Source organism: Elaeis guineensis, chromosome 9 (genome assembly GCF_000442705.2).
Source record: "Elaeis guineensis isolate ETL-2024a chromosome 9, EG11, whole genome shotgun sequence".
Lineage (NCBI taxonomy): Eukaryota > Viridiplantae > Streptophyta > Magnoliopsida > Arecales > Arecaceae > Elaeis > Elaeis guineensis.
In genome coordinates, this window is record NC_026001.2 from 17,075,235 (window position 1) to 17,097,798 (window position 22,564).

General features: G+C 34.7%; 1 protein-coding gene and 2 pseudogenes across 1 annotated transcript; 2 read left to right on the plus strand and 1 right to left on the minus strand.

Moving 5' to 3' along the window:
• The first annotated feature begins 1,436 nt into the window (after positions 1–1,436).
• On the plus strand, positions 1,437–3,336 carry LOC140851470 (uncharacterized; annotated as a pseudogene).
• A 5,291-nt stretch (positions 3,337–8,627) lies between these two features.
• LOC114914499 (uncharacterized) lies at positions 8,628–10,069 on the minus strand (annotated as a pseudogene).
• Positions 10,070–19,702: 9,633 nt separating this feature from the next.
• On the plus strand, positions 19,703–22,564 carry LOC105051412 (amino acid transporter AVT1H-like). Its single transcript, XM_010931854.3, has 3 exons — positions 19,703–20,107; positions 20,234–20,835; positions 21,812–22,564. The coding sequence occupies exons 1-3, from the start codon at positions 19,837–19,839 to the stop codon at positions 22,343–22,345; spliced, it is 1,407 nt and encodes a 468-aa protein (XP_010930156.1). The 5' UTR covers positions 19,703–19,836; the 3' UTR covers positions 22,346–22,564.

Genomic DNA, 22,564 nt, shown 5'->3' on the forward strand with positions numbered 1-22,564 from the left:
ATTTAGATTTCTATATCTGACTAGGGCACCCTATGTTCTTGCCAAAGGAGGATAATTACATACCAATTAAGTCTGATTTTATTAAAAAAATCAGATTAAAAAGATAAAATTTCTTATGAAATAAGGATGTACCTTTTTAAGTTAATTAGATTTTTTTTTTTGAATCAGAGAAGGGCCTATATAAAGAGAAGGTCTCCTAAGGTTTCACAAGTTTTATTTTTTTGATTAAAACTAGATCTCTCTCTCTCTGTCCTTCTCCATACCACTTCCTCTCTCCTTCTTCTCTTTTCATGCCCAAAGATTGGGCATCCCACTTTTTTACATGCCGAGTTGAGGTGATCTTCTTTCAGAATGAAGAATGAGGAGAAGAAGGCTGCAGATTAAAGAGTTGATTTCGTAATCTTGATCAAAGGATTGATCAAAGTTCTGAAGGACTGAGATACCACTTGGAGAAGAAGGATCTACTATGAGAAGATCAATTCGAGGTTGATCCTGGTTGATATCTGTAGAAGTTGGATACGTATGTGACTCAAAAAACTTCGAACCAATGATCATCGATAGTGGTGAATTTCTACCCATGCTAAGGTATTGTGTTTTGATCTCATCCTAATTATAATTTTCAAATTATATGTATGTATTTTCTTCGGGACTTGGATAGGATTAGATATGATTTAATACATATATGGTTAAAGGGTTTAACCCAATTATTTTTCTGCTACGATTGTAATGATTTTTAAATCTACACATACACCCTACCCCAATTTCTAACAGAATCACAAACATCACCATCAACCCATAGTCAACCTAAATAGGCCCGTGCTGTAGGGTTTCTAGTCCATATTAACTATGGGCCAAGTTTGCTTTGATATCATTTGTAATAATTTGTATGGGTATTTAATTATCGATCCTCTGATTGACGTCATTTTAACAAAAACTCTCTGTTGACTAAAACTGTAACTCTCGATCCCTATTTAGTGTAACCCAATAGTTTTGGCATGAGATGGCTTTAAAAATACCAAAAATATCCTTTCACACCATGAAACATTCCTAATTCCATTCTTTTACAAAACATTCCTCTGTTTTTTGGAAGAAACGGCAAAAGCCCATTCTTTGAGGGATTTCCTGTCCGTCCTCACCCTTCCAAATTCATCAAAACTCAAGTCTGAATATTCTGATGTGGACATTCACTTTTTGAGAGATTTTTTATTTATTTTGGCCTTTCTAATTTTCATTGTATTCAGATCAGAATATTCTAATATGGACATTAGGTTTTAAGAAATTTTATTCAGTTTTTTCAGAGATTTTGTTCTTTATTATTGTCGAAGTGATTTAAAGCAGCTTATCTATTATTTTAAATGATCTCATCTAGTTTTCTAATAGTCATGGATTCTAAGAACATCAAAAATTCAATTTTTATGGTTGTGTGCTCTAATGGTATGGAGGGCCGTATTATTTTAATTTCACAAGACTCAACTATCGATTACATTGTCAATGAAATAGTGGAGAGATGGAAGCATCTATCCCCTGCAATGATAGAAATCAAATTCTATATTCTTAACAATTCAAGAATGCTTGTTAAGCTCATCATGGATAAGGATGTTAGGAATATGTATGAAATACATTTGAAGTTAAAAGCTGTGATATATAATTAAGATTGTTGTATCTCATTGTGAATCCTCAACAGAATCTCCTAAAGTGATAATCACTATGAGGTAATGCAGAATTTAATTACAAATTATACATCTTTTTTATTTTTAATTAGTTGTTTTGTGCATTCATATGTAATTACAGCATGAATATAGTACTTATGATATATGTAATAGTTCAAAATTGATTGGTAATATAATGAAAGAATAATCTTTTTATATTGTAGGGTTAGCAGTCCAATCCATGATGCTGAACATACAAGTTATTGCAAAAATGATCAAATGGTTGATTCATCTTGTTTTTCATCATTTGCTAGCTTGAGTAATTTCATTCAAGTTGTCAAAGAAACAAAAGCCGTAATTGAAGATGAACCAAGTCAAAGAAATACATTGGATGCTTGGAAGAGCTACATAGAGGGTGTAGGTCAAGAATTCAAGAATGTTGAAATCTTTCGTGCTACAATTCATAAGTTCTGCATTATAAATTACAGAGATTTTGTGTTTATCAAGAATGATTGTGTGCATGTGACTATGGAGTATGCATATAATGGATGTGGATAGCGCATTCATGCTTCTAGCCTTGGGAATCAAGATGCGTTTGCAATTAAAATCATGAACAACGAACATACATACAGAGTAGGGTTGCAAAATCGATATCATCCTAAGGCTTCGAAACACTAAGTTTCAAATATTGTCCAGGAGAAACTCCAAGATATATATAGGCCTGTTGATGTTGTAAAAGATATTCATCGTGAATATGGTGTGGAATTACCATATCATCGAGTATGGCATGGAAAAAAGGTTGCTATCAAGGAGATCTATGGTGAGAGGTATCTTATGAAAGGATACGATGGTATAATGATGCCATTCTTCAGACCAACCCTGGTAGCATAGCAACGTATGAAATCATTGAAGATCAATTTAGACATCTATTCATTTCATTTAAAGCCTTAATCAATAGTTTCATAAAAGGTTATAGACCTCCAATATTCATGGATGGAACATTTGTTAAGCATAAGGATGGAGGAGTTTTACTTGGTGCTATAGGTAAAGATATGAATGATGATATGTTCTCCATTGCATATGCTATTATTGATATAGAAAATAATGACAATTGAGATTGGTTTTGTCGAATATTGAAAGAAGCCTTAAAGTCTTGCATTGACTATCATGGGTATCATTTTACCATTATGACAGATAGACATTAGATACTTATAAAAGCAGTGCCGAAATACTTTATTGGTAGGTATCACTCATATTGCATCTGCCATATCAAAGATAATTACAAAAATTAGGTATGCATCATATTCTTTTGAATTTTTAAGTTAAATTTTAAAATATCTGGGTTTGTTAAGTCATTGTTATCCTTTCATTGTTGTATATACAGGTGCTGGTCCATTATCGTGCAACTGAAAGGAAGAGATTGCTTAATTTATTAAATGCTGCTGCATAAACTCCAAATCTGAATAATTTTTAAAAACTAATCAGCAAACTTATAGCAGCAACTCCGAGCACAAGTAACTTTATGATGCATGCAAAGCCAGAGCATTGGGTAAATACAGTCTTTTCAGATCCACATTGGGGTATCATGATATTTAATATGGTAAAGTGTTTCAACAGTTGAATTCTGGAGGCTCGGCATCTTCCCATTCCTTAGATGGTTGATCATATAAGACTCTAGATAATATAATTGATGCATGATCGATGGATTTGAGGTTACAATATGCAAACCCATCTTTGCCTCGATCTAGAAAAGATGTTATAGAACAATACAGAAGAAGGTCAAAGGTCATCCATCTTTACATCAAGCATCATGATTTACGATGTACAGGATATGAAGTACTTATGTAAAGTTGACCTACAGGAATGCACTTGCTCTTGTAGTGAATGGTGAATCTTTTGGATGCCATGTAAGCATGCATGTGCATGCATTGAGAAGGCTGGTAGATCTTTGTATCATTTCACTAATAACTATTTCGAAGTTGACATGTATAGAGCAGCATATGCAGAATGTAACAATTCAATTTCTGATATTAAGTTGAGTCAAGTACATCAGATGAGATACATATTTTACCTCCTATTACGAAGACTCATCCTGACAGGCCTAAAAAGAAAAGAAGAGCTTCACAGATGGATTTATCAAGAAATATAAAATGTGAGCGATGTGGGAAAGAAGGATACAATAGAAGAACTTGTAATGAGGCTATTGAATAACATATAAGATTGGATTTTTTTTTCTAAAGAGTAAAATGGTTGAATATTGCAAAAGTGTTATTTATTATGAACTTGTAAAACTAAACAATATGGTATGCAATTAAATGAACATCATATATAGTTAAATTAATATAGTACACAATTATATGAATATCGCACAGTTAAGTTAAGACTGTATATAGTTAAATTTATATGGTACATAGTTAAATGAATATGACACATAGTTAACTAAACATGATGCATAGTTAAACTAACATAGTATATAGTTAAATGAATATCATACATAGTTAAATTAACATCGTACATAATTATATGAATACTGTACAGTTAAATTAACATCATACACAATTAAGCTAATGTGATACATTGTTAATTGAATCCTGCACATAATTAATTGAATATTGCGCACAGTTAATTGAATACTGCACACAGTTAAATTAAAATTATATATAATTAATTAAACACTGCATACAGTTAAATTTATATCATACACAGTTAAATTGAACATTGGATCATCCCCTTTGTAAAAGGGATGTCAGCACCCTATTTTTGGCCCAACACGTCATAGGGGGCAAACCCGTGGAATGATGCCTATGCTAGGGCCAACCCATGGATCGACCCCTATGATGCCATAGGACCGACACGGAGGGCCAATTTTTGATGTATCCACAAGGGATATCATAGCTCCAAAAATATCAACATATACACTCTACAATCTATGGTATCATGATATGTAGTCAACTAAATATGGTACATAGTTAAACTAGCATGATATATATTTAAATTAACATTATATATAGTTAAGTTAATGTGGTATACAGTTAATTGAATTCTACATATATTTAATTGAATCCTATACACAGTTAATTGAACACTGCACACAATTAAATGAACTCTGTGCACAATTAAATAAATCCTCACACAGTTAATTGAATGCTACACAGTTAATTGAACCCTACACACATTAAATTAAAATTATATATAATTAATTGAATACTGTACGTAGTTAAATTTATATAGGGCACAGTTAAATTCAACACTGAATTATCTCTTTTGAAAAAGAAATGTTGGCACGCTATTTTTGGCTTGGCACACCATAGGGTGCAAACCCATGGATCGACCCCTATGCCAGGGGCGACCCATGGATCGACCCTAACGGTGCCATAGACCCGACATAGAGGGTAAATTTTTTATGTGTCTACAAGGGGTATATACATACACTCCATAATCTATGGTATCATGATATGTAGCTAACTAAATATGGTACATAATTAAACTAGCATGGTATATATTTAAATTAACATCATACATAGTTAAGTTAATGTGGTACACAGTTAATTGAATTCTACACATAGTTAATTGAATGTTGTACATAGTTAAATAAACTCTGTGCATAATTAAATAAATTTTATATATAGTTAATTAAATACTACACACAGTTAAATTAAAATCATATATAGTTAATTGAACACTGCACACAGTTAATTAAATACTGCACACAGTTAAATTAAAATCATACACAGTTAATTGAATACTATAAATAGTTAATTGAACACTGCACATAGTTAGTTAAAATCATACACAGTTAATTAAACACTACACATAGTTAATTAAATCCTGCATACAGTTAATTAAATACTGCACACCGTTAAATAAATCCTGCACACAGTTAATTGAATATTGTATATAGTTAATTGAATACTGTATACAGTTAATTTAATACTATACATAGTTAATTGAAGTATCATGGCATGCAGTTGATGCATTGCGGTATGTGGATGAAGCATCATGGCACACACTTGAAGAATTACAACACACATATACACATACACACATAATTGAATACATCTAAACCAGAACACATCCATTTGAAAATGATACACATCTGAAACTATATCTGAATCAGCTTATCCAACATCTTAAACTGATATACATCCATTTGGCAATGAGGAGCCCGAAATTGCTGAACCTGAATATGATATCAATATTGCCACACATATACATTGAAAACAAAATGAACCTGATGCATCTTTGAACACACCATATTGTAGTTAAATTTTTTGGATGATATTAAATAAAAAATATTCAACAAATTAGTGCAAGGATGGAATTTACAATTGACATAAATACAATAGAATGTTTATACAACCATCATGTCCTAATCTTTAGTCCTTGGCATCTTCTTCTCATACCATGACAAAAATTCTTTATATGTAATACAATACCCATGGAATAAGATATTTCCCGCAACCCAACTCCTATATAAAGATGCATCCTTAAAATCATCATGCAGTGGTCTTGAGCTATCTCTTATAAGGATCTCTGCAAATATCAGCATATGTACTCCGCAATTAATAGTATTATAGTTCTACTGCAGACAGACATGAACATATCGAACTTAAGCTTCCGAAATATTGAAGCCTAATCATTCTAACAACCAAAAATGCATGAATCTTGCCTACATACATATGGTAAGAAATACAATTAATTACTTATAGATGTTGTTAGAAATAAAAATAACAACTAAATATCGAATAATGTTACACACATATTTATTGGCATCATCTGATACATTATAGCTCCACATCGAGTTATAGCAGTCAAAGCGTCGCTCCTTCAAATCCAACACTAGGAGGTACCAATATCAAGATGTGTTCATCGGGATGAATAAATATCTATAGTGCTCGAGATCTGATAATCGGTATTAGCCAACCATTTCTGTATACTTGGCTATGCTGAATGAATGATCTGATTGGTGACTTTAGGGGTCACTAAGATGACTCCTGAAAAGCATTAAAGTATAACAGCCTACACCAAAAAAGAGAAGAAGAAGAAGAGTATGTTTACACATCCATTAGTTGAAAACAAAATACATACTTCTAATAAATTTTATACCTATATCTCGCAGCATAAAAATAAAGCTGCATTCTCCATGGGCTCCTTATACTCTATGTGGAATAGCTCTATTATACAGAAGTATACATTAACAAGCTGTACATAATGCAAATAAAATCGTTAAGATCAACAAAGAAAATATTGGAGCAAGAAACACATGTGAGTACTTAATTTTCATACATCACTCTGTAGTGGCCCATCATTAAGGAGCTGATCCAATGTATAACATGTGCAAGAAGGTTTAGAAGTATCTTGATCCTCCCAGATAATCTCATTACATAAAAAATACAGGTATTAACAAAAGAACTCATTATGAACAATGAGATAGAGAAAAAATATAATTCTATTAACTTACTCAGAATGATCACCATCAATATAGAAATCAATTGACGCTTCAAGCTTCAATAAATGATGAGAGTATACCTCTCCCCTTCCCATGATAGATGTGCCTGCATGCTAATTGTATTGGATTATCCTGCAACACCGATGACTCAACATCTATAACTATAGTAGAATCTCAGATATGCTAAAAGTGATGAAATATAAGAAAGATTTTTAGTAAGTGTTTTGAATGTTTAACATATATCATACAAGCACATGATACAAAGACAATAACCGACACAATGATTAATAATTAATACATCAAAAAATTTCTAAATCTCTCTAGGGGGAGGATCTCCTTGATCTTTAACTGCTTGACTTAGCTCCATCAGTACAGTAGTGATAGGCTCCAAAATTGAACACTGATGAGCATATGCATCACTCTCACTAGTGGATAAGGTTATGCTTCCTTCATCCATGTTCTCCTACTGGTGTTTCTTTCTTGCATGTTTGTAGGTCTTAAGAAGGTATGATATGGCCTTTCTCTTCTCCATGGGCTTTCTCTCGTAAGCTTCCATTTTAACCTACCTGCATAATGAGGACACATGTTTCGAGGCAGCATCTTCTTTCTCACACTCCACTTCAGCCATGAAACTGACCTAAAAAAAAATGTCAGTACAAAGTTAATAAACATTCATATTATAATAAAAGAACATATCTTTAACTGCAAATTAATAAAAATTATTTCCACCACTTCACTACTATAAGGTATAGCAAGATCCACTTCAGTCGGATGGGGTTCTTCACGTACAAAAGAATGCTCTGTCCTCACCTAATAATAAAGATCAATTAGGTTAGGAATAACATCATTTCTAAATTTTCATATTACAATTACAGCATCATACTCACCTCCGCAGGATCTGCATTGATGGCTGTAATGTCTTCTATCGGCATCAAGCTTTTATCATGGAGCATCTTCTCGATGCACGAAAGCCTTCTATCGAAGGCAAGAATCTGTGCATCCTTCACTGTGACATCCTCGATGGGTTAAGACTCCTCTAAGTGAAAGCCGTGAGTAATCAAGGATCTCTTAATTGTTGCGATACGTGTCTCTAAATCATTAATTGGATGTCGTCTGGGCTGGCTAAATGATAGAACTTGAAAAAAAAAATCTTAAAGATTATATGCAATAAGTAATGTGCAATGAGGAGCTATACATATTCTTACATAGTAAAATTTTATGTATGCCATTTAAATATAGTGTGCCAAACAATATGCCAGCACATAATAGCTATGTGTCAAACGGAAATAAGTGTATTCCAGATGAAAACAATGATATACTACAAAGAATTAAAAAGAATGTAGTAAAATCTTAATTGTCTACAAATGCATTATAAATGGTGTGCAAGGTGGACTTTACTGTATGCTGGCACATAGCATGTGTGTGCCAAATAGAAAATAATATATAAATCATGTAACTAATATGAAGTACAAAAAATAAAAAAAAAAATCAAATTTTATATATGCCTGCCCCTCTATCGAAATTGCCCTCTATGGCCTTTCTTGTGACAGGAGATGCACCTCATCCTCCATGGGCTATATCCTCTAGATCACCTATCATGAAACAAAAAAAAAATTCTCAGAAAAAATAGTTATGCTTCAATTGAAATGTGTATGATGTTAGATACAAAAGCTGATATTTCAAATCTTTTTAATTTCTTTATTACTTTGGTGATCGCCTCCACCTTGCGAGGGAACGGGACATTGCTCCAATGCAAGAGATAGGGATAAACGAATGGTGGTCTGTGCTTTCCAAGTAGACTATTGGCACACTCAACAGCCCATGCCTATCATACCAAAATAATATTAGATTAATTATGTACCATAATAAATTAATTGTATACTATATCAAAATAATATTAGATTAACTATATACTATAATAGATTAACTATACACTATGATAGATTAACTGTGTAAGAATATGATTAACTGCGTATCATAACAGATTAATTATGTACCAATATAGATTAACTGTGTATCATAATAGATTAATTATGTATCTATATATATAAACTATGTACTATAATAAATTAACTATGTCTCCATATAGATTAACTGTGTACTAATATAGATTAACTGTGTACCATAATAGATTAATTATATACCAATATAGATTAACTGTGTACCAATATATATTAACTATGTATCATAATAAATTAGCTATGTGCCATTCTATATTAATTATGTACCATGCTAGACTAATTATGTACCATATTAAAGTAATTGATTCGATATTAGATTGACTATCAAATAATTGAATTGAAAGTAAACACAGACAAGCTTAGTACCAGAGCCATCGTGCATCTATCCATATAGCTAGCAGAGCCTCTTCCAGTTGTATTTCTTATGCACACACTCTCTGCTACGCTAGGGATCTACTGTCAAAGGAAAAAAAAATTGTAAAATCCCAACTATATGATCCTAGATGATCCAAATCATCAAGATATGGGCATAATGCCTTTGGAATATGGCAGTGTATAGTTGGAAAAAGATTAGTTACAAAAGATAAAGAATTCAATACTTGGTAAAGTCCTTTACATCCTGCAACCCGGATGTAAAGGACTTCCCATCCTAAATTTCTAGTTGTTTTTTTATAGTCACCATCAAAAAATCGGATGATGAGGTCCGACTGAACACTCCCCTCCTTATATAATTCAACCTCATCAACTCTAGCCCTCAAACCAAGGACGAGAGTAATGTCAGTCCCCACAAAAGGAACCATAGTCTTATCCAGTCTAAAGCCCTCCTTCTTATCATTCCCAAAGGAAAGCAATGCATCCAATAATGATCTGATTTGCTTGATATATGGAGATCAGAGTAAATGGGCAAATGGAGTCGCAGCCACCTTTGTCTTCTGCTCTTCAGATATGGACTCCATAAGTATGTCCATGACCTCAATATAATAACTGAAATAGCATCTTCTATTCACCATATTCATTGGGCTAATACAAAACTCTTTGGCCCTCCTTGAACTAGCCATTGTAACATTGCATCACAAAGCAAATTCAAATAATATATATTAGATTACATTATCATAGAAGATAATTTTGACTAACAAAATTAGATTACATATGAATAAGGTTGAAATTCAAATTGTGTGTCATTGATGTATCATTAAAATAAGATTTATAAGATTTTAGAAGTTCCAATTTTTTAGGAAAGAGGGCAAATAATTGGTGGGACTTGATTTTTTTTTCCCTTTTTTTGGATAGATTTTCAGTAGCATTACTCTTTCCAACTGTATTTTCTTTTAAATGATCATTTGATAGTTTTCATATACAAGGAATTTGACTTTTAATGATGAAATTTTAGCGACGAAATTTATTTCATCGTAAATAATTAAACTTTTGCAATGAAATTTAAATTTCATCCCCAAAAATCAGGTATTTGCGATGAAAAAAATTTTGTTGCAAAAAGTTATATCTTTTACAATAAAAATTTTATTTTTGTTGCTAAAAGTTGATCTTTAGCGACGAAATTATTTTTCATTGCAAAAAATAATATTTTTTGTGATGAAATATTTTTTTCATAGCAAAAAATATTTTTTTTGTGATGAAAAAAAAATTTATCACAAAAAAATTACATTATTTGCGATGAAATTGATATTTCATTGCAAAAAATAAGGACTTTTCTGATCAATTTTATTTATATTTAACGACAAAACTATTTCATCGCTAAAATTTATTTTATTAAAAAAAATTAAATATTTTATGATAAAATTTTAATTTTCATTGCTAGAAATTGATCTTTAGCGACGAAAATTTTTTTCATCGCAAAAAATCATTTTTTTTGGCGACGAAAAAATTTTTCGTTGCTCAATTTTTTTTTTTATGAAAATAATTGCATCGTAAAAAATTTAATTTTTTGCGATGAAATATTTTTTTCATTATAGAAAACTTGATTTTTATGATAATTTTTTTATATTTGCGATGAAATTAAATTTTCGTTGTAAAAAATTAATCATTTGCGACAAAATAATATTTGTTACAAAAAAATATATTTTTTTGCGACAAAATGTTTACTTTTCGTAACGAATTTATTTCGTTGCTAAATATTTTTTAATTAAAAAAAAAGCACTTTGAAATAGGGAAAAAATTTATCCTAATCAAAAATTTGCCAACACTGCCGCGGTCGCCAAAGCTCTTTCTCCCTCTTCGATCTCCGACGACAGTCCTCCCTCCCCGATCGTCGGTCATCCTTCCCGGTAAGTGCTCTCCCTCCCTGCCACCATCCTCTCTCTCTCTCCCTCTCGGCCACCATCCTCTCTCTCTCTCCCTCCCCGCCGTCGTTAAGCCCTCCCTCCTCGCCACCGTCGTCGCTTGAGCCCGCCCCCCGTCGTCGATCGAGCCCACCCCCCAGTGCGCCGTCTCCCTCCCGCCTCACCACCCTCTCCTCCATGCACCGTCCTGTTTCTTTCTCTCCCTTTTGGTCTCCACTGTGTACTACCGGTCGAGTCCGCCCTCCCCGCCACCATCATCGGTCGAGGCCTCTCCTCCGCCACCTCCACCTCTAGGAAGAAGAGTAGGCCCTCTCTTAGTCCCCCTTCACTGCAGAGGACCTCCCGCCTGTCCTCTCCCTCCTCACCTCTGCCATCTCCCTCTCCCTCTGCTTCCTCTCTGACTCCGACCTCCTCCTCCTCCCCTCCCAAACCCTGTCCCTCGAATCCTCCCTCTTCTCTGCCTCCTTCTCCCTCTCTCACCTACTCTCCCTCTCTCGACCTCCTCCTAGAACCCTCGACCCCTCCCTCTCCTGTCTCCCTCCCTCATTTTCTTTCTCAGTCTCCCTCCCTTACTTTCTCTATCATTCTCCCTGTCTCCCTCTCTTACACCTGGCTTGTCTAGTTTCGTAGGGCCGCAGCCGCCACCGCCGCCGGGCCGCCACCACCATCGTCGGTTGCCGTCACCATCATTGCATAGCTGTCGGATTCACGGAAGAGTTGAAGGTGAGAATAATTTTTTTAATTTATATATTTTTTATTTTTTATTTTTTTTCTCAATTAATTTTAGCCATTAGAGGTAATTATTTGTTATTTTAGTAATTAGATATAATGTTAGATATAATTATTTGTTTGATATAATTAATTTTAGTCATGATTTAAAAATATTTTAAAAATAATAATAATAATAATAATAATAATAATAATAATAATAATAATAATAATATATTGATTGTAGCATAACAAATTTATAAGCCTTAGAATTTTCGTTCGAAGATAGCGTACATAAACTAATATTTTTTTTATGAAAAAAATATTGATGCTTTACACACTATTCTCAAATTATCCTCGTGGACAGTTTGGGCACGTGAATGAATTTAATATTACAACATATGTGCTTCTACATCACAGAGTTTTGTCAGTATTTTTGATCATGTTCTTGGGATACATAGCACAACTTTAATGCTTGTATATCTGGAGAACTGCATCGAAATGCTGTCGAAATTTTTTTGGTATAGAAGATATGTATTGCAATATTAAATTCTTACGTTCTTGAATGGGATAGGACCATCACCCTATAGGTAGGAGATATAAGGCGTTAGTCAACTATTATTACATAAAATTGATTATATAGTTTGCATCATAAATATGTAGGTATGGATCATGGTTGGATGTCATTGCATGATAAGTTCTGTCCCGAGTATATTACGGGTGTGGCGTCTTTTATGAATGTGGCATCCAATCATACTAGAGAAGATGGAAAAGCTCATTATCCATGTCGTCGATGTAAGAATTTATTGGATGTCTTGCATATCATTACATGATCCATATTATTTTTGATTATATAAATAAATTTTTTATTATATGAATAATTTCATGTATTTGCTTTTTGGTATGATGACTGTGTAGGATAATATTGACTTCGAAAATTGCACCGACGAAGAAGTGACGGCATGTATTCTCAAAATGACTGCAAATAGATACAGAGATCGACGATGTAGGCTTCATAAATACTGCAATGAGCTGTAGGCGAAGGAGATTGATCCTATGACCCAGCCATACAGAAATTGGGCTGGGTCTAGTGATGATTGGCGGTGGTTATGTGAGCATTTTGGAAGTGAGGCATTTCAGGTATGTCTAGTGTTTCAAATTATTTTAATTTTGTTATGTTCTTTATTGATTATAATTGTATTTATTTTGTAGCGACGATCGGAGGTGAATAAGGTGAATAGGAGTAAGATTGATTCTATTCACACGCAAAGAAGTGCCTCTTTTGCACAAAGAATGAAGAGGATGGTACGTAACTACATTTACAATCATACTTTGTAACTTCTTATTAAATATTTATATTATTTTGATATCTTTTTTTCTTTTTTTTTGTTTGAATAGGAACTATCCAAAGTCGACGCCTATGCTAAATTCTATCAAAACAAGAGTGGCGAGTTCGTGACCGAGGAGGTGAGGCAGCGTCATGTAAGTATCATTACTCTACATTTTGAACTTTTAAAGAGTTTGAAAAAAAATTATGATTTTATTTGGTTTATTGTGAAGGAAAAAATATTACAATTGAGAGAGTAGGCAACGAGGGAGGTTGGATCTGACGGTGATACTGGATTGTAGCAGGTTTGTTTGATGACAGATGATACGATTTTGGATACCATCCTCGGGCAGCAGCTAGGATCTGATCATAGCATGCGGTCCAAAAAATCACGCAGTTCGTCATCCGATCGGTCTGATGATGCATCGGTGCCAGAGACAGTTAGGACATCCATGAGCATGATGCAAGATTAGATTAATTACTGGATGAATCATAGTCAGACGCTCGAGAGGATAGTGGCTGCGATGGCAGGATGGCTCGGTATTGATGCTTCTGAGTTAGCACCTCTACAGTCACATGACGCCACCTCTGCACCACCATCGTGACATATATCGGGTCAGAGATCGACGCCTGAAGAAGGGAACGAGGCCAACGAGTCAGATCATACCTAGTTTGTAATTTTTTTAAATTTAAAATGGTGTATGGACTTATATTTTTATATATGACAATGATGGTTATAAAACTTTTTATTACTTAGAATTGATATTTTGAATTAAAATATTTCTATTATGTTAATATATTGTTATGTAAAATATATTTTATCTGAGAATTTATATTTGAGTAGATTTTTTTGATAAAAAAAATAAAAATTAAATTTTTTATCCAAAATTTAATTTAGCGAAGAAATATTAATTTCGTCGAAAAAAACTTTGTGAACCCAAAAAAATAAAATTTTTATTATACATTACAATGAAATTTTTTATTTCGTTGCTAATTTTGCGACGAAAAAATAATTTCATCGCTAAAAGTATCAATTTTTTGCGATGAAATTTTTATTTCGTCACCATTATCGCGATGAAATTTTTATTTCATCACCATTATCATGATAAAAATTTTATTTCATCACCATTATCGCGATGAAATTTTTATTTCATCGTAATTATAGCGATAAAATTTTTATTTCGTCACAATTATCACGATGAAATTTTTGCGATGAATTTTTTTGCGACGAATTTCATCACCATCTTTTATGATGAATTTTTCTTTCGTCGCAAAATATTACGATGAAAGAAAAGTTTCATCGCAAAAAATAAGAGAATATTTTTTTAATCACTATATTTAAAAAATAAAAAAAATTATTTTTTACGATGAAATTATTTTTCGTTGCAATTTTAGCGACGAAAATTTAAGCTCTTGCGATAAAATTTTTTCGTCGCTAATACAGCGAATACTTCGTCATCTAGGTTGACTATTTTTTGTGACGAAATAAAATCTTTTCGTCGCTAAAATCTTTTGCTACGAGGCTTTCTCTACAAACTTTTAGGGATGATATATTTCGTCACAAATACTTTTAGCGACGAAAATATGATTTTTAGCGATGAAAAAATTTCATCGCAAAAAATTAATTTTCTTGTAATGATATTACCAACTGTATTTTCATTTGGTTACTTAAAATAAACAATTAGCATTTATGTGATTAAACCAATTGGTTATATTTACAAAACCAATTCATAAGTAATAAAACCCCTACTCTAAGTAAGAGAACCATTCATAAGTAAGAGCATTCATGCAGTCCTAATCATAAAGAAGAGAACCTCTGCTCCAATAATGCGTCGACTGAAATTACTAAAATCCATGGAGAGAGAAGATAGGGGGAAAGAGAGAAGATAGAACCTCTGCTCCAATAATGCATCAACTGAAATTGATAAGATCCATGGAGAGAGAAGAGAGAGGGAAAAGAGAGAAAATAGAAGAGAGGGAGAGAGAGAACATCATCGACAGGTTTTGCCTCCACATGTGTCCACTCTCTCAGTCGTCGTTCCTATCGAAGAGAAGTCACGAAATAGCGTTGTAGCCCTCACCACCGGTAGCGTGAGTAAAATCATACAGTAACAGGTCACCAGAGGTATTTGTCGGGAATAAAGAAACTAAAGAGATGAAAATTTGGAGAGATAGGAGGATTCAATTTGAGGGTATTTTGGTCTTATTGAGGGACTTAAAGTTAAAACGTCATTTGTAATAGATCGAAAGTTATAAGTTGGGTCGAAAAAGACCAATCACAAGATATTATTTGAATTCCTTGACTAGTTGACTTTATGCAAGTATTCAAGATCTATTCAATACATAGTTGATGTGAGACTGTACACACCTGCATGGATCCTCATAATTAATATTCTGTATCTAAAATTCTTATGGATAAGAGAACATCAATCATCCAATTAGTGAATTCATCGCTTGTTTTTAACCTAACCATATCTGACTACAATACGCCAAAGCATTAGATTCCAACCGAACGGTGCACCATGGCCCAAATATATCAGCTTACAGATTATGATTCTTTTCTAGAATTAAACTGTTCATAGATCCACGAGTATTGGACTTGATCATCTTTTATACCTCATGGCAATTGAATCTGACCCTATTGTTAAAGAATTAAAAGAGCATTTCCTCTGCCCACATTCTCCCGTTATTCTTGCTTCCAAGGCGAGATGTGATTCATGTGATGGGAAGTCTGATGTTACCTTTATATGGTTCTTAAGAATCTCATTCCCAGGTGGCAGCCGGCCATAATGCAATTTACTTTAGCCATTTCCTTTATGCTTAATGGCATCTATTCGAAATGGAAGATGGTCCTCATAAACCTTAATCATGGTGATCAAATATATATATATATATATATATATATATATATATATATATATATATATATATATATATTGCTCAAATCTACTTTTATTTTTATTTTTCTGATGTTAACATAAATGTAGAAATGAACTACAGCAAACTAAATACTAGCAAAACAAGATGTTTTGGGGGAAAAGAAAACTCTTTTGACCTATTTTCCTAAATGTACAGTTTATATGAGGTAGAGCATGGCATGAAAAGCAAGGGAAAGAGATAAAAGATAAAGATTTTGTTTGTTTTTTTAATCTCACATATTGCGATTCCTTCCTCTGTTTGATCTCCTTGGATAGTTGACAAAGACTAAGACAATATAATGGACAGGCTAGAGAAAACATTTGGTTCCACTAGGTACTATAGGGTGATAAATTATCTATTCTTGCTTCATTCATATCCAAGATTATAGTTGGTGAATGTTATTGGGATCAATTTGGTTTGATGGAGAGCATCCGAACAACTTCATGGAAAGTCTCCTTCCCACTAACCACCAAAAAGGCAAGTTAGGCGAGGAATCTTTCTTATGTTCTTGTGTCACCCAACCAAATATGAAACCGCCGGTTCTCAGTAAAGATTCCATCCAATCTAACAGAAATCCAGTAAGAGCTTTTTGCATGCCAAACTTGCATCATTTTGAGCGTAATAAAAAAATAAAGAGAAAGTTTTATGATCTAACAAATATTTTGCGATACCATATAGTGAAGAAAGCACCCATGTGTCAGCACTTTATTTTGATATTTTGTGGTCAAGGGCTTGTGGCTTGGATGGATCAATCTTCACTCCTGCATACGCAGAGTATTGTCTGTAGAATGTATGGTGTGGTGAAGTGGTATCAAAGAATAGAAAAAGAAAAGAGAGGGTTCGTGAGAAAAAGTTGTACTGCTCCATTGTTTTATATAGTTTCTCATACTATTGTTGTATGTTTCACCACCATTACATATTCTATCAAAATGGTATCAGAGCTCCAAGGCATGCAAACTTTATGATCCAAAGGCGAAGAAGATCCTCATAAGCTGTGATGTGAAGTTCAATGAAGAAAGAATCTGGAATTGGAGCACCAACATGATAGAGGTGCAAGAAGAAGAAGAACAAGTGAAGGGTCAAGTTGAAGATCCCACACCACCTTCGTCACCTAGCACGAGATCTCCATCTTCAAATGAAGAATCCAGAAAGACAAGAAGCATTCAAGATCTCTATGAGGTGACGAGTCTCCTTAATCTCATTTGTTTATATGATAATGAGGATGTAATCTCTTTTGAAGAAGCAGTGAAGAATGAAAACTGGAGGATGACCATGAATGAAGAGATGAAGGCAATCCAGAAGAATAACATATGGAAGCTTATTACTCTTTCAGAAGGTCATGAACCCATCGGAGTGAAATGGGTATATAAGGTAAAGAAGAATACAGAAAGAAATGTGGAGAAATATAAGGCTCGATTAGTAGCTAAAGGCTACAAGTAGCAAGCTGAAATTGACTATGAGGAGGTATTTGCTCCTGTAGCACACATGGAGACAATTCGCCTGATGATTTCTTTGGCTGCACAGAATAATTGGAACATCTACCAGTTAGATGTGAAGTCGGTATTTCTAAATGGCTTTCTAGAAGAAGAACTATATGTTGAACAACCCAAAGGGTACGTGAAGAAGGGATATGAAGACAAGGTTTTAAAGCTAAGGAAGGCACTTTATGGTTTAAAACAAACTCCAAGAGCATGGAACTCAAGAATTAATGGCTACTTCAAAGAAAATAGCTTCAAGCAATGTCTCTATGAGCATGCTGTGTATGTAAAGGAGAAAAATTTTAACATTCTACTTGTGTGTTTGTATGTGGATGATCTTATTTTTACAGGTAATAATCTATAAATATTTGAGGAGTTCAAGCATACCATGATGAAGGAGTTTGAGATGACAGACATGGGGTTAATGACATTTTTCTGAGTTTGGAGGTCAAACAATATCAAAAAAAAAATTTCTTATCTTAAGAAGGTTATGCCAAAGAAATCTTGAAGAAATTCAAGATGAAAGATTGTAACCCTATAAGCACCCCCGTTAATTGTGGAACAAAGCTGTCAAAAGAAGATGAAGGAGAGATTGTGGACCCTACTCTCTATAGAAGCTTGGTAGGATGTCTGAGGTATATGACATGTACTAGGTCGGATATTCTATATACAGTCGGCCTAGTCAGCAGATTCATGGAGAAGCCCAAATTAATGCACTGGAAGGCAGCGAAGAGAATTCTTCGTTACATCCGAGGTACTATTACTGATGGACTATTTTATTCTCATCATAGTAACTTTGAACTTGTGGGCTATTCGGATAGTGATTGGACTGGAGACATGGATGATCGGAAGAGTACTTCCGGATTTGTATTTTCTATGGGAGATGCAGCTTTTTCATGGATGTCAAAGAAGCAACCTATTGTTACTCTTTCTACATGTGAAGCCGAATATGTTGCTGCATCCACATGTGTATCACATGCTATATGGCTAAGAAGTTTGCTGAAGGAAGTTCATTTGAGCAAAAGAAACCTACCAAGATAAGCATTGATAGCAAGTCGGCTATTGCACTAGGAAAGAATCCGGTGTATTATCAAAGAAGCAAGCATATTGATGTGCGTTTTCATTCAATCCGAGAACATGTAAAGAACAAAGAAGTAGAGCTACTGTATGTGAAGACACAAGATCAAGTTGCCGACATATTCACTAAACCATTAGGAGCAAAGCTCTTCACCAAGTTTAAAAGTTCTCTCGGCATGATGAAGAAACAACAATTAAGTTTAAGAGGGGGGTGTTGGAAAAAGCAAATATTAAAGGTATTGAAGAAGTCGAAAGGTCATTTTGTAAACTTAATTGAAGTGGCAAAAAACCAAGAGTCACATAGAAAATCCAAGAGTTACATGAGAAGTCTAAATGATAAATTTATTAGGAGAGTCAAAAGGTCATTTCTTATACCTATAAATAGGTGGTTGTTGTAGAATGTATGATGTGGTAAAGTGGTATCAAAGAATAGAAAAAGAAAAGAGAGGGTTCGTGAGAAAAAATTATACTGCTCCATTATTTTATATAGTTTCTCATACTATTGTTGTATGTTCCACCACCATTACATATTCTATCATTGTCCATTTCGGCCTTTAGCCACTATAGCATGGAGTCTCACTATTTTTTTGCTCTTTAAAAAATATCTTACGGGATAGAAAAGATTTCATCCCATATAAGCTAAAATTTTTATTAACTCATAATTAATATGAAACTAATGATACCCTCCTTCACATACCATATATTAGCCAACCTCCAATATAACGATAAGCCAAAATCAAACAGAACCTTGCCTGGCTTTCCATTAATTCCTCGTTGGCTCCACAACCCCAAAACGCACTCATCCAATTTCCCGGCCAAGTTGCCAAAAACACACGACTACCCTAGACTTTTTATGCATCTCCCAAGTGCCTCCAATGGGATCCTCAGCACCTTAATTTTGTCCCCACCTCCACACTATAAATACCCCATAAATTCCTCATTTCCCTGCCAGGTCTGCAAGGTATCAGAAGATGTCTAACGTGGAGGCAAGAAGGGCAAAGAGATGGTGTTCATGCCGTGAGTTCGACGAGCCAACCCACGGGAATCAAGTAGCCAGCGAGACGGTGCATGGTGCCCATCTTGCAATGACTGAATTGTCGAATTGTGCCACTTGCGTGGAGGAGAACAATGTGTGCAAGTGTAGGGAGGAAAGTGAAGTTTTGAGTTTTAGGAGTGAATTGCATACCAAGGCTGATAGTTCCTTTGCTCATTCAGTGATCAACATGGTGGGAATGCTAATAGGTACATATACAAGTGTTTTGAGCTCTTAACATCATTGCATGTTACCAACTAGCTCCTACATACAGTGGCTTTTCTGTGGCCTTTACATGTTTCTTTTTACCTACTGTTCTCTCTCTCTCTCTTCAGGTCTTGGGCAACTTTCAACTCCCTATGCTTTGGAGAATGGAGGATGGACCTCAGCATTTCTACTAGTGGGACTTGGAATCTTGTGCGCATACACCTCACATATTATAGGCAAGTGCCTTGAGGAGGATGCTAGCACAAAAAGTTACCAAGACATTGGAGAGCAAGCATTTGGGACCAAAGGAAGGATCATAACCTCCACCTTCATATACTTGGAAATATTCCTAGCCCTTGTGTCATACACAATCTCTCTCAGCGACAACTTACCGTTGGCACTTCGCGGTGTTCATCTTTCATGGCTTCACTTATCCACAGCTCAGCTGCTAACAATTATAGCAGTGTTGGTGGCACTTCCTAGTCTTTGGCTAAGGGATCTTTCCTCCATATCCTTCCTCTCCTTTGCAGGGATCCTTATGTCGCTTCTCATCTTCACGACCGTAGGGTGGACAGCAGCCTTTGGAGGAGTCGAGGGTAACCAAAGGATACCTATACTACAGCTTCGCAAGATCCCAGGGATATCTGGCCTATATGTATTTAGTTATTCTGGCCATATTGTCTTTCCCAACATACACACCGCCATGAAGGATCCCTCCAAGTTCACCAAGGTATATCTCTGACACTAAATTGACCAAAGTCTTGAGTTATATGCTTGTGGTAAAATTAAGTACAAGCATGGATCCTTGACAATCCCTGGAGTCAAAAGTCCATGCATACAGGTGGGTGCATGACGGATTTTTTAAAGGAAACTCGACCCCATGCCTTCATCCAACAAATGAGGGTGTTTTTAAATGGAACCCGAATCTCAGCCACCTTTTTGCTTTCCCCTCCACAAGTTGCTAAATATTCCTGCAATAAGCCTGTAGTGGATCTAGTGTGTTCCATTCTCTTTCTTCACATAAAAACAAAAGAGTACAAAATGAAGCATCCAAAGTTGCTTTCAAATAATTAAAAGAAATTCATTTGATCTATCAAGTTAGTTATACATACAGCATCTAGTGAGGTCTGGTGTCTTTCTTCACATATACAAAAATAAGACTCCAAAGTTGCTTTCAAGTAATTAATAAAAATTCATTTGATCTATCAAGTTAGTTATATACATATATACATGCATGTATGTATGATAAGCTGAAGCATAAATCTAGGCCCATAAGCACTTGGTTGGGTCAACTAACGGAGGCAGGCGTGGATGATGACGGTAAATCTCTTCCAAAACTCACCTTATAGTTCAAATCCAAAGAAGCTAGATTTCATGTCTTATTTGATGGGGTTTGGAACCAAGAAGGATCCAGTTTCTTTTAGAGGATCAATTATCCAAACTCACTTGTATAATATAAGATAGCTTTAAAAAAATCTAAGCTTTTTTACAATTTATTTTGAAAAAAGAAGTAGGATAATACTGAATCCAAGCTCAAAGCTGATTCTGAATTAAATTACAAAGCTCAGGAATGCATGTAATTACACAAGGATCCACTAGCACCTAGTTTCAACAAAATCATACATATACCTTGTATTGTCAAGTAATTTATATTCTCCAATTGTATGTATTCCTCATGCTGCCTATTCCATATTCTTCAAGTACAGGTCACTGTCACAAGTTTTACAGTGGTCACTGGCATCTACACAGCTCTAGCTTTCATGGGGGCGAAGTTATTCGGACCGACCGTTAACTCGCAGATCACCCTTAGCATGCCTCATCATCTCGTCGTCACCAAGATCGCTCTATGGGCGACTGTGCTCACACCGATGACAAAATATGCCCTTGAATTCGCTCCTTTTGCTATCCAACTTGAGCACCATCTACCTTCTTCTGTGAGCTCCAGGGTTCGAATGCTCATCAGAGGCAGCATAGGGTCCATACTGCTATTGGTGATCCTGGCACTAGCCCTCTCCGTCCCATACTTTGAGCACGTCCTCAGCCTAACTGGTTCCCTTGTAAGCACAACCATCTCAGTGGTCTTTCCCTGTGCCTTCTATCTCAAGATATGCTGGCCTAAAGTCTCCAAGCCGACTCTCCTTCTTAATGGTGTGCTTATAGTCATTGGGACTCTATTTGGGGTAGTAGGAACCATCTCATCTTTTATGTCACTTCTACAAAGTATTCAGAAAGACCATTGATCACCTTCATCTATGGAACAAAAAGTAGTTTTTAAGGCTCTTTTTATTACCCAATAATAAGCAGAAGGGCTGAACAACATGAAGGAGAATGAAGTTTGCAGTCCATGATGAAGTATAGAGAGAGATGGCGAGAGGTTGAGAGGGTGTGAGGAATCTTATCAATGATGTTGGTTGTGAATCAAAGTCTCTTAAATATATATGGAATGGTGCATTTGATTA